We start from the raw sequence: 12,797 nt of genomic DNA on the forward strand, positions 1-12,797 counted from the left end.
CCTGTCCCTCCTTAACGTCATCACTTCTGGTCTGCGTTTGTTTTTCCTAACCCTTGAATTTCAAGCTGTCGTCTTATGTATCTTTTTGATAAATTATTTAATGCAGGTGTCTGCAGCCGCAGTACGAAAAGCTTTTGTTGCACCAAATATTTCCCAAAGTCCACAAAGTAATCATCGTTTGTAATTATTGTGATGTATGATAATGAAAACAGAAATCATTCATACTGATATTTTTGTAAAAAAAGGAACATTATATTTCTGTGCAATCATTTTTCAATACAAAGTAAGCAAGATTAATAAAATTCTCAAGTATTCTCGCTAACATCATAATGCCCCAAACAATCTCATGGAAACTATTAATTCCAGTAAGCAGAAATATCATTTGATTCACATTCATAGATTGCTTGGTTCATACGAGAATTAACGTAATACAATCACAGCAACTTGCTCACTGTAAAAAAAAAAGTGTCATATTTTAGTTATTGCTTAATACAGGACCTGAGTTCAGTATCAGTATCAAAGCTCATTTGACAGATTAATCATCATTGGCCATACCAGCCATTTAAGGAATATATGTGCAGTCTGACATAAATAAAGTTTTCAGGTAACCTGCACATTTCAGGGTTTGTTACATATTTTAAATACATAAGATAATATGCATAATACTAACAAGCGTGAAAGTAGGAATGCCCATGCAGTACCACTGCAAGCATCTGTGCAAAAATGTGGGTAAGTTACATCAATATAAAACACAGAGCAGGACGTCCCATCGAATCTGACATTCTTCTTAAAATGAGATCAGCATGACTGCGGAACCATCAGCCTGAATGGCTTTTCACCGTCCATTCATTGGAACTTCATGGGGTCCACGAGGTCCCATCAGGGTGGCGAGAGCCAGCAGTTCAGTGTCCCCAGCTCCCGATCCCGATCTCTTCCTTGTACCGGTTGGTGAGGGTATTGGCTTTGCGTGTTAACTTGGAGAGCACGCTGTGAAGCCCGCTCAGGTGAAAATGAAAGAGTTTCTGGAGGTCGTCGTCTTCACCCTCCTGTTCGATCCTGGGCATCTCCAGGGCCGACGGCCCTAGCTTGTCTCTCCTCCTCTCCTCAGCTGCCACGATTCCCCATTCAATGTCACTCCTGATAGACTTCAAGAGAACATAGTAACTGTACATGTCACTCTCGCAGAAGCATGGTGATGCACTGCCAGTCGTCCTGATGGAGTTCATATTCTTCTCCTCCTCCAGAGGTACGTCTCTCAAAAGACTGGGCACCATCACAGTCTGATCCATGTTGTTGACTGCACTGATAAAGCGATTCATGGCATTAAACAGAGAATTCTTCTGGTTGTAGGAATCTGACATCTGCATCATTTTTGAAAAGGCGTGTTGATGACCCACCAGCAGCTTGGCAAACTTCCTGAAAGTGCAGAATACGAAGACCAGAGGCTGCAGAAACTGGCCTGTATGAAATGTGGTCGACGAAAGCAGCGTAGCTTCCTCTTGTTTCTGTGTGTGCGCTCGGAAAGTCTTTCTTAAGCGCCTTTTCTAATCGGCTTGCAAAATAGCGAGACTGTCGTCGCAGCAGAAAGTGGGAACCGTCGTCAGGACGCGTGTAGGTGCGCTTCTGTCAAACCTCCTTAATGTCCCTGGAGTGGGCCTCCAAAGCTCTTCTTCTTTTTAGTTTCACATCAATAATGCCGAGGTTTCATGCTCGCGCTTATAAAGAGGTTGTTTTTCGACACATGGGCGTTTCCAGAACCTGTCCCTCGGTGTTTTTGTCTTTCAGTCAGTAACCGGATTCCAATGACCTGATGCACAACAGATCAGGCACAGCAGGTTTGTTCGCTTCTCGATTACGAGCGATCTTTGAAATAGCTTAAGAATTCCGAGGGTGTGAGATTACAGCAAAGCAATTAGCATTCAGCAGCGCTACTGCGACCCTGCACGATAAGCACGCGGGGTCCCGGGCGGAGGTGCTGCGCGTTCGCGTATAGCGCGCTACCGGCGTTCACGTTCCTCCGACTCGGAAAGATGATGACTCTACACAGCAGTCTCTGAAGTTACAAAACTTCATTTTAAATTCAAATACAGTGACATACTGTACTCAAACGTCGGACGGAAAGAGGCGATCTCAAGTGCTCACAACACCGGGAAGCGATCTGATGTCTCCTCCCCCCCCCCCAGCGCTTCGTTACTGAATCCATCTATTTTCAGGAGCCGTGCGCACGACCAAAGTTAGCGAGCCACGCCAACGAAATAAACAAATTATATCACGCGTGGCTCGGAGCCTAGGCAGCCGCCGAGAGCGCACCAAAACGCCGCCTGTTGAATATTCATGAGGCGGCGCATCAGCCCACTACGGGCTCCGTCCAATCACGCTGCTGCCGGTTGCTTTCGGTTTGACTCGGGGCCAGATTGTCGCCGGCCAATCACTAAGGCCGAGGTCGCTTAGCTTCTGCCAATTTACGCAAACTAGCCGCTGAATGCGTTTAACCCCGTCATAACCAAGCCCGGTGTGCACCTTACCCCATAACCGCTGATAACCACAGCCACATCGCCACGGTCCCACAAGACGGGGTACGCCTTGTATAAATAAAGGGCCTAGACAGAACTTTAGAATATGATCCGGACCCTAAATAGGACAAGCGGTTACAGAAAATGGATGGACTGATGGATGGACAGAATGGATTGATGTTTAAACGTGCGGTTTTCGGTGGCTGACCTGTTTGTATTAAGTTACCTCTCTGCTTTTCAGCTTCTATAGAAAAGTATTTGTTTGTTTACAAGTAATACAAATTTTGCTAGTTTTATGGTCTCCCCAAGGGATACATTGTTATTTCAGAGGGGGTGTTGTTTGACTTTCTTTCCACACACGCGATACACAGTAATTTAATAGAACTATTTATACATTTGATATAAGTTGCATTCCCGACCGATGATACACGCCTTGCGCTTCCTACGGAAATTTGGACATGCGGTAACATTCTCTTTGCATGAGTTATAGCAAGGGTGCTTTTCGTGCTTTAAATTCTTAATGTCTGAGTCTAACCCCTTGGCAAGAAAGAGAGATGAGAAATTCACACATTGTTTAATGTTTATTTTTCACCAAAGCCTCAGTTATCCATTAAAGTACGGAATTAATGTTGTCAGGATTGCATCTTCATTATAATAATGTAAAAGCCTCTGCCTTTATCTCTGATTTGCTTAGCAAATTTGTGGTGGCGTTTCTGTGCAGCGTGCTGGTGTATTTGAACTTGAAACGGTCCCAATTCCTGTATTCTGCCACCTCTGTCTTTTGAGAGCCAATTAATGGCTAATTTAAAATTTTGGGATTGTCAGCGGATGTGTGACACATTAAATAAGTTGAGCTGCTCCAATTAAAGACAGCGGTTGCAGCGAACTTAAGGAACTCTTCAAAGGCACTGGTTTTCCCTGTGAATTCAATTACCGGGCACCTTGTGGCCAGTCGGGCGGCACAGCGGGGACATCGTGGTGTGTTTAGTGGCACCACAACCTGCCAACGGCTTTTGGCCCTAAAAGGATTTTTTTCTTCTTCTTCTTTTTTTGCGAGTCAGTAGGTAAGAACAGCAAACAGCATATAACTGGGACCAGGGGGTAATTACCAACGATGATGTGAGGGAGAGATGACGACGGGCCAGTAGCCGCAGGGATTAAAGGGCAGGTAAAGAAACGTTTACACGTGTAATAAGGTAGCACTGATTAGCTTAGCAGTGCCTCCCCCCGCGAACAAAACTCTGCTGTGTTGTTCAAGAATTAATACAGCCGACGACTCTGGAAACAAACGTCACTGTAGCTTAATTTAGGAATGCATAAGGGTTTATGGCAGGACACAAGCACAGCATGGCTTACCATCGACGGCCTGAAACGTTTCAGTGGTCGTTCACGCCAGACTTTTCAGAAAGGACGATCGATGCTGTCAGGGGCTTCTTAGCACCAGCGTTGCCAGAGTTCAGGGGGTCAGGCTATTGGGAGCCAAACAGCTCCATCTTCATCTAGTGCCAAGGCGAAGCCACTGGCCCGAAGCCTCGTTACCTGGAAGACACCTCTCTTGGCACTGACTGCATAGCTGGAAGACCGAGGACGACTCAGGACAAGCCAGTCACCGTGGCGCGTCGGGCTCCACGCCGCAATGGAACCGTCGCCACCAAACCACGACAGCAAAACGCGACTCATCATTACGAAGCTGCCAGACCCTTTACATGTCGGATCCCTGCAGTTGGGACTGGGGGCCAATTAGACCGTCCCAGCACACCGATATGTCCGCTCGCTGACCCGCTGAAGGACAGCTTGTCAGGCTGCGTTAGATTTACCCGCTGCCCAGTCCTATTTCCCGTGCCCCCTCTATTCGCTTCCACCTCGCAGTGCCCGTGAGTCGCATTTAATGACCGCTTGCCGCAATCTACTACCAAGCGTTGCCAGTTGATGAGAAAATCCATCTTTTTCCTTTCCCGGGGTGTGTGCGGGCAGTGTGGGGGTGTCATCCTTTAACATGTCTGGAAATCTCTGCGGCATTTCTCTGTAAAACGGATACTAAACGCGCTCGCCGTCACCGACGGTGGCCCTTCTCTGTGTGCTGCGGTCTCTGCCCGACCCAGCGTGCAGAACAAAAGAGATCCGTGCGGGCAGGCGTTTGGTATGCGGCACAGACACGCTTCCGAAGGCTGCGGTATATAGCTAGCTCTGGCATTCAGATTAGCAGTGCCCCTCGTTTCGGCTTTATTTTGTTACCTAACTTGAGATCACATGAGCGCGTCCCTACGCGGCTGTCATGACCCCATAATTACCGCTCATATCATGAGATTGGAAAGCTGACAAACACGACGGAATAAGCATTCGTTAACTGATTGAAAAAGCTCAAATATATGCATATTCCTATAATCGATTACACAACTTGTCTAAAAACGTGAACCGAGTGGGTATTAATATTTTAACTTGCATGATTACGTGGAAGTACTGTGACAGAAATATGAAGACTGATATGTTTTAACTTTAGTATCTCAGCAATCAATCAGGAATCCCCAAAGCCTCCTCAGACAGAAGCAAATAAACTACAATAGGAGCAAAACATCTCGAGGTTTATGCTGTTCCTTTGCAGCCGTCCGTGTATTAAAACTCATTTGTCAATGTTGATAATTAACGTTGCTGTGTGGCTGCCCATCGTTTTAAACAGTCCTAACAAATATCCCACACTCGCAGGGCAATTCCGGTTGTGGAAGCACCAAAGGCTTTTGTTTGAGGAAGGTGATTGTTGCGGGAACTTCCATGGCAACCGCGAGAACCAAGCATAGCTGACACTGAAATGATCAACTAAGCCTTTTCCAATGGAACGTGTCTGAATCCTGTGTTTTATACCCATTCTCACCTTCCATATGCCCACCTACATGTAGCCATGCAATAAATCTATAAAATACACCCAATGTCTTGTTCGGTGTAACTACACGTTACATAGGTCTGTATGCTGTTTAGTATTAAAGACAAATAAATTTATTAACATACCGAGCATTAGGCTTTATAACCAACACATCCAGAGGGACGGTTATTCAAGATTATTGCCAGCCAAGGCCTCTCGCGCCCACGGGCACCAGAATTAGCTGGAAATATGTGAGCGCAAGATAAATCGTGGCCTTTCACTGAAAGTATCGCCACACCAGCTCCCATTGGTAATAGGGTAAGCGGTTTCCTCTCCACGAACGACAGGAAATATAATTTCCCCTCTCCATTAAACAGCGTTGACGCTGGGCGCTAGGAGCCGCGCTTGATTATCAGACAGACTGCTGATACACGGTAATTTGCTTAACAAGATTAGTATCCCCGGTTAGCTGTCTCTCTGGCTTACCGATTCCTATCTCGCACATCATTCTTTCCTCCAACGGATCATTTACGCTCGGGCTTGGACAGACATGGACGTCTGGACTGCAGACAGAAATCGCCAATTTACCGGGGAAAAGAATGCAAGGCTAAAATTGCGCCACTGTTTGCTTACATTCATCTACACTTTCTACAGTATATGATTGTAATATAACATGAGAGGGGCATGGAATGAATATGCAAGAATAAGAAAAGGCAGATATACGGAGACCAGGTTTTGACAATCCTCTAGCACCAGTCCCATTTAAAGGTCTGTTATTCTGCCCGTGCATAACACAGCCTGTCTAGCGAATATAATATTTATTGCACCAGTTTCTTAGTGGTGGAAAAAAATGCTGACCCCCAACGAAATGATGAAATGCCCAAAATCGCTACTCAGATACTGCTTGCAGCGCAACGTTCAGTCTCCGCAATCCTCCCCCAAGACTCGTGCTTTTTTAGCTGCTGAAAAAGAGTCAAAGCTGTCCTGTTTATCCAGCATGGGCCATAGCCTGAAAGCGCCCGGGTGATTCCGGATCGCCTCTGAAAAGGTAATAAGACGTCCCGGGCGAAGCGGAGTGGCTGCCGGCCGCGCCTCCGCGTCTGCTCCTATCTGACTCACGCTTTCCACTCGGGTCCCGGAGAATTGTGGCAGCCTGCCAACTTAGCGCTGAGCACGGTTTTAGCGCTCATCTCCCTCGCCGCTTTTATGCCAGATGGAGGAGGGTGGCGGAGGTGGGAGGGATGGAGGGTGGGGGATCCATCTAACCTCGCAGAGCGCAGGGACAGGACCGGGCCAGAACGCCCCGTGAGGCGAGGCGGCTGCCCTCCGTCCCCTTAGAGTGCCCTCACTCTCACCCGCCCCGCGCCTCATCGCCTCCACATTTTAATTTGCGGCCGAAAGGAATAAGAACATCAATGTTGAGTGGTCATGAAAGAATGGGATATTTAATCATTACGCACGAATTTCTATTAATTATCAATTGATGGATGTCATTCGTGTTATTTTAGTTTCGCAGTGCAAGCTCTAAAAAATTTGAGTGGACGATTATATTTTAGTGTACAAGCCTTAATGCCCGTTTAATTGATTGTTTTCAACCGCAGCGAGGTACTGCGGCCTCCGACTCACTGGCGGTCTATCGGTCGGTGCCTGGAACGACCGTCTTCCCATTACGTTTTTCACCGGTGTTTCAGCGCCACCTAAGGGTACGAAGGGGAAAATACTAAGACCGTCCGCCCGTAGTCCTGTAACACAGTGATTATATTTGAAACGGCTTTCCAGTCCGATTTAAAGCAGGTTAGTTCACAAATTCTATCCGAGACATCCGAGAAAGCAAATGTACGCATTTTATAGTGAGAATATTTACAGCCACACGCTAATTGAAATTATATTAATTATTCAGTGAGTGCGCCGGTTCCGTGGGCTTGCGATTGCCGGGGGTCTTTCTTTGTGCCCGATCAATATGTCGATTCCCAGACTACTGTTGCCAGCCGGCCCTCATGAGGAGCAAGTCAGCCGTTCATGGTGTGTGTGATTTTTCTCGTCTCACCAAGACGTCAATGCACGCCGATTTGCTCCAGTACTGCGAGGATCTAATCAACCACCAGATCATTTGTAATGTGGTAATTCAGGGAGTCAGACCGGCGTTCCTGATGTGTCTCCAAACCGCACCGATTCGGCCGGGGTTTGTTTGCTTGAGAGGCACACTCCAGTCCCACATCTGACCCTTTATGGCCTTGTTTTTATAAATAATCCCGACTGTACCCTCTTCCTTACCTGGGCCCATGCTGTTTCTGAGTCCCCATGGCTCGTGGTTTATATTCATCGGGATTTCTGATGTGGGAGTATGCATTTAATACTCTGATTGGTCAGATTTAAACGGATTTAAACTGAGTTTTTTCATCCCCAGTAAGAGACCACCAGCGTGGACGGATCTCTCCTACAGCGAAGCATTTGCCGGTACCTTAAAACCCGTTTTTCGTTGCTCGTGAAATATCGCCTTGTTGAATTTCCGTAACTTTTGTAATTCTGCAGTGTGCTGCCAATTCATTTCCTAACCATTATCTGCTAAATTTAGACAGACGTAAAGCCGTTCTAGCCTGTCGTGTCCGCTGAAGGAATTGATTTCAACAAGAAAAAAAGAACACACTCAGAATAAAAAACATCGTGAGCACCAAAGAAACAAAAAAAAAGCACACAGGTTTTTGCGATGCATATGCAAAATATAGTTTTTATACGTCTAATATGATATGCGTTATGCCTCACCACAATTCCTTTACTCGGATTGCCTTGAAGAAGCGAAAGCAAACTGGACGTTTTACTATGCATAAACTGGGGTCAGTGGGAACCCCCGATGTGAAACGCAGACGCTGCCAAAATAATTAGCCAGAAAATAGTTTATTTTTAAAATGCTTGAGGTGAATATTGGCTATGTCGATGCGTATTTAACAGCGACTATATGCTGAAACGGTGAGACAGATATTTTGATGCCATAAAGGGATCCTCAGCGCGCGAAAAAAGAGTGTACGACTGGGCTGTATTTTTTTAAATCCAAGATACGCTGGCAAACCCGTCATGAATGGATCTTTTCGACTCCATTTATTTCAATCCTATATGGTATTCAGATTTTGGGGCTTGATAAACCATGACCTCCTGTTTGTATTGGAGTAAAATCTGCCGAATCGTTTTCCAGACCACCTAAATTATAAACCTCAAGTACACCAGGATTTAATTCAATAATATAACGTTCGCTTGCATATGAAAGATGCTGTAATCCCTCCCAGTTAATTTTTCAGACACAGAACACAAGAAGAGAATAGACCAACAGAAAATTGGTAATGATCATTTATTAATACAGAGATCACAGTCCTTTACAATATCAACACAGGTGGCATGCTAGCTGGTGCTGTTTTTAAAAAGGTTTTCATATAAAGTTTTTTTTTTTTTTTTTTAATATAAAGTTATTCACCGTTGGACTGTGAGATCTACTCCTCTACATATTTCTATACTGGCGGTAATAAGGACCAACTACTGACTTTACGTGACGACTTTAAAACAAGGCGATAACCACTTACACAGCGATACAAAGTATGGTTTTATAAGTCCCCCCAGCCTTAGTTATACCCATCACAGTTGTAAATAGTTGTCGTTGACTTCAGTGTTCTCCTCCTCTGCTCCCAGGCCTCCAGTATGTCCTACATGTTACATCCTGTCAATCCGGGGATCTCTCTCGACCCTGGTGTGTGGACCTCGGCAGGAATGCTGCAAGGCCGTGTGGTTCACAATTCAAGAATACCAATGGCATCTAAGTCCCTACGGTATCCTGCTCTTTTATCTTTCACTTTCAGGGGTCCCCTAGACGCACACTCACTCTCGTCTTTCAGTAGCACAAGTCGTGGGCCCCAACGCATCGTCCCCCACAGCTTTACCGAGTCTGTACAGGATTCCGGAGCGGCCTCTGTTTGGGAGGACGCTAGCCTCTCCGGAGGGGACTACACAGTCAGCCCGCTCAACCAATCAGAAGGCACGGTCACGGTCGCCCCCCACGCAGCTGTGTGTACTGAAAGTGACATCCTCGTGTTCGCTTTTGGGAGCTGGAAACAGCTCTGTCTGTGTCACACCGGCTGGGGGGATGTTGAGTCGTTCCCGTTTATGATGGAGCGCCCGGCGTGCAGAAATTACATCCCTGAGGCTTTCTGGTTCAGCATGACAGGCATCAGCGTCCATCACTACAACGGTAGGAGCTGCAGAGTGCTGCCCATCCCTTCCCTGCAAAGCTAAGGGCTCTGAGGCACGAAAAACCTACCCTGGCTCCCCTTAGCTCTCTGGTGCTGGGTGGTGATGATGATAGCCTGGGCCGTCTCAGGGTCACCTTTGATGCTCAGGGAGGAACTCAGGTTTCCTGCAGGGTCTCTAACACTTAGCCTTTATGACTCAACTGATTCATTAGACTGCAACGATGCAGTCATAAGAAGGCCCTGTATATTGGACAGAATGTGCTATTTTACTGAAAGCGTACATTAGGGAGGGTCTGGCAATACGGGCAGTGTACTCCTCCAGGGAGGGAGTGACATTCTACTGGCATGTTGTGATAGTGCAGGGTCTGGTAGCTGGGGCCTAAACTGCGTGAGGTTGTGCCGCATGTGCAGAGGAAATACGACAACGTGTGACACCTCCCAGTCCTCCCAACACGGGATTCCTGATCACCGGCAGCAGGGGAACAGGAAATACGAAGGGCACGACTGAATCCCGAACCTCAAACAAACGGGATCAGTAAATAAATACACAGGGGGGTACGGGAGGCTCAGGGTAAGAATGCCGGAGAGCACTGAACCCAACGAGAGCGTTCAGGGCGCCAGGGGTGTCCAGGCGCGGACTGACATGGACCTCCAGCGGCACAGACAAGCACATATGATTGGCTGCACAGTTACATACAGGGTGGTCAGGTCTGTAAAATCAGGGCTGCAGAAAAGACAGCGGCTACTAAAACACAAGGTATTAATGCTCTACGGATGATAACAAGGACACCTTTTAAGGATCGTACTGCATGCGCTTTCATGGAAAGTGGGGGGGGGGGGGGGGGGCGTGCAGACTGGAGCGTTACCCCGGTGCTTTTGTCTCTGTAGTTCAGCCCAAAAAGCAAGCTGCAGGAGAAGGAACGGTGCGGGAGAATCAGTGACAGGTGGGAGACGGGGGACTGGGGAGTGGAGGGGGGGGCAGAGAACAGTGGTGTATGCTAGTTTTTCTGGGGGCATCCCCCCCACCCCCATCATCCAGGGTGACGGTACAGCTTCCTGCAAGGCAAAGATAGACAGGATCAGATAACGTCCCATGGGGTAGTCAGGAAGGGGTGGTGGGGGGGGTTCTGTTTTCTCTGCAAAAACCTGGGAGGGAGACAAATAGATAAGTATCCCTCTCTTGAGGCTGGGAGGTCATAGTGACACCTTCACAACCAGGTGGGAGTTCTGGGGATTGTCCACCAGGATGATTGGGGGGTGGGGGCTCAAAGTTTCTTTATACGTTTTAATTAACAATTCAGACAATAACTGAATCATGGTAACATTTTTTGTTCCCCTAATTCATTTATGCAGTCTTATTTGCCGTCCCGTCCCCCACATCAATATGACGCAAACACACCCCTAAAAACATGACCCTTTTCTGCTCCTTTACCCCACAGCTGCTGGTGAGCCGATTTGCTGCACAGCGTGTTTGTGTTAGGAATGGGTCAGCCATGAGGTGATACCCCCACCACGGGGCCAGATCGCTGTGGCCCGACCCCCCCCCCCTGCGAGTCCGTGGCCTCATGCTGCGGCTCTCGCTCCGCGTCTGTTATCGTTTTCCTCCCGAGCGAGCACGTCTCATGAGACAGCTAACCGCGTGTGAAACGAGCGGAATCCGGCGCGAGCCTAAACCGCCGCTGCGGCCCCCGCTCTGTGACAGAAATATAAAACAGGTCTTCCCCCCCAAGCCCCCCGCCCCCCCCACGCCGCCCCGCCCCGGGAGGTCAGCGCCGTGCGCAGCCTGCGCCCAGATGCAGAGCCTGCCTCTTTAAAGCATTATCATACAGAGCAGCCGGCGCAGAAGGAACGTAATAAATCGGGGAGTTAATTGAGAAGCAAACAGCATTATTTATAATCCTGAGCAGCGCCGTCAGGTCCGGGCAATTAGAGGGGCTGGGGGAAGCTGTGAGCGAGTGATAAATGTGTGTGTGCGTGCCTGTGTGCGCCAAGACGGGGCTCGCAAGTGAATGACGGGTCGGGGGGAGGAACGCCGAGGTTCTCCAGAGCTGGGAGGCCTTCCAAGTACGGCACACAGAGGACACACACACACACAAACACACAGGTTTGTAATTATATCTTTGTGGGGACTCTCCATTCATTTCTATCTGGAAAACTCTAATCACAACATGACGACTTTAACCCCTACCCAGCCCTAACCTTAACTATAAGTAACCCAACAAAATACAAGACTTCAAGCATTTTTACTTTTTTGATTGCATTCAGAGATCTTTGTGGGGACCTGAAAAATGGTCCCCATAATGTGAAAAAATTATTACATTGTGGGGGACATTTGGTCCTTACAATGTAATATAAACCCAGTCCACACACACACACACACACACACACACACAAGCACAGACAATGAGTGTGCGGCACACATTCTCCTCTGATATGGAAATGTAGCTTCTGATGAGTGGAGAGGAAAACACCATCAGACTGCTGATTAATTATTGAAGCTGCAGGCTGTCGGCAAGGCGTGCTGCGCGTGTGCATGAGCGCCTGCGTGAATGTATGCGCGTGTGCATGAGCGCATATGTGCGTGTGTATGTGCATGAGTGTGTGTATGCCTGTACATGAGAGCGTGCATATGTGCGTGTGTGTGTACATGAGCATGTGTGTGCGAAGCGAGGTCCACTGCCCCCCCCCCCCCCCCCCACTCTCCAGCTTTGCTTACAAGTCCCTTTGATCCTCCACACAACACCCCCCCCCCCAGGCTGGTACACAGTGAGGAGTGCAGCATCTGACACTGGGGGGGAGGGTGCGGTTCGGGCAGCAGCCGCAGTGGTGAGGGGGCCAGAACAGCCAGGGACTTGTGGGGGCAACACCAATGTGGGGGGTGGGGGCTGAGCTTTAAAAATACAGAAAAGCCCAAGTCTGGGGGGGGGGGGTGATCCAGGAGACAGCGATCTCAAAAGCTGGTGGCTGGGTTGCGGTGCCCCCAGCTTTAGAAATGGGAAAACACCAGTGTGAGGAATGCAAACTGAAGCACTGGTTTCGCCCCAAACATGCCCCTGAGGTCCAGCAACAGCCTGAGGTGTTTGGGGGCTTTTCCTATAATCTGCGGACTGCGTGAGGCAGTGCCACGGCAGGTGGGGGGTTCCGCCTCATAAGGGCTCCTGATGCTGGACCTTTGAGGGATGCTGTGGGTTT

The 12,797-nt window shown here is 48.2% G+C and overlaps 2 protein-coding genes across 3 annotated transcripts in view; both read right to left on the minus strand.

Annotated features, from left to right (window-relative positions):
• Positions 1-222: 222 nt before the first annotated feature.
• On the minus strand, positions 223-2,322 carry mid1ip1a (MID1 interacting protein 1a). Its single transcript, XM_023800768.2, has one exon. The coding sequence runs from the start codon at positions 1,368-1,370 to the stop codon at positions 903-905; it is 468 nt and encodes a 155-aa protein (XP_023656536.1). The 5' UTR covers positions 1,371-2,322; the 3' UTR covers positions 223-902.
• A 6,374-nt stretch (positions 2,323-8,696) lies between these two features.
• LOC111838254 (tetraspanin-7-like) overlaps positions 8,697-12,797 on the minus strand; it is a 30,544-nt gene continuing 26,443 nt past the window's right edge. For both annotated transcript variants that reach the window (XM_072698933.1, XM_072698924.1), the window contains one exon: positions 8,697-10,661. The gene's annotated coding sequence lies outside the window, so the exon portion shown is untranslated. The remainder of the gene's footprint in view (positions 10,662-12,797) is intronic.

This window comes from Paramormyrops kingsleyae, chromosome 1 (assembly GCF_048594095.1).
Source record: "Paramormyrops kingsleyae isolate MSU_618 chromosome 1, PKINGS_0.4, whole genome shotgun sequence".
Lineage (NCBI taxonomy): Eukaryota > Metazoa > Chordata > Actinopteri > Osteoglossiformes > Mormyridae > Paramormyrops > Paramormyrops kingsleyae.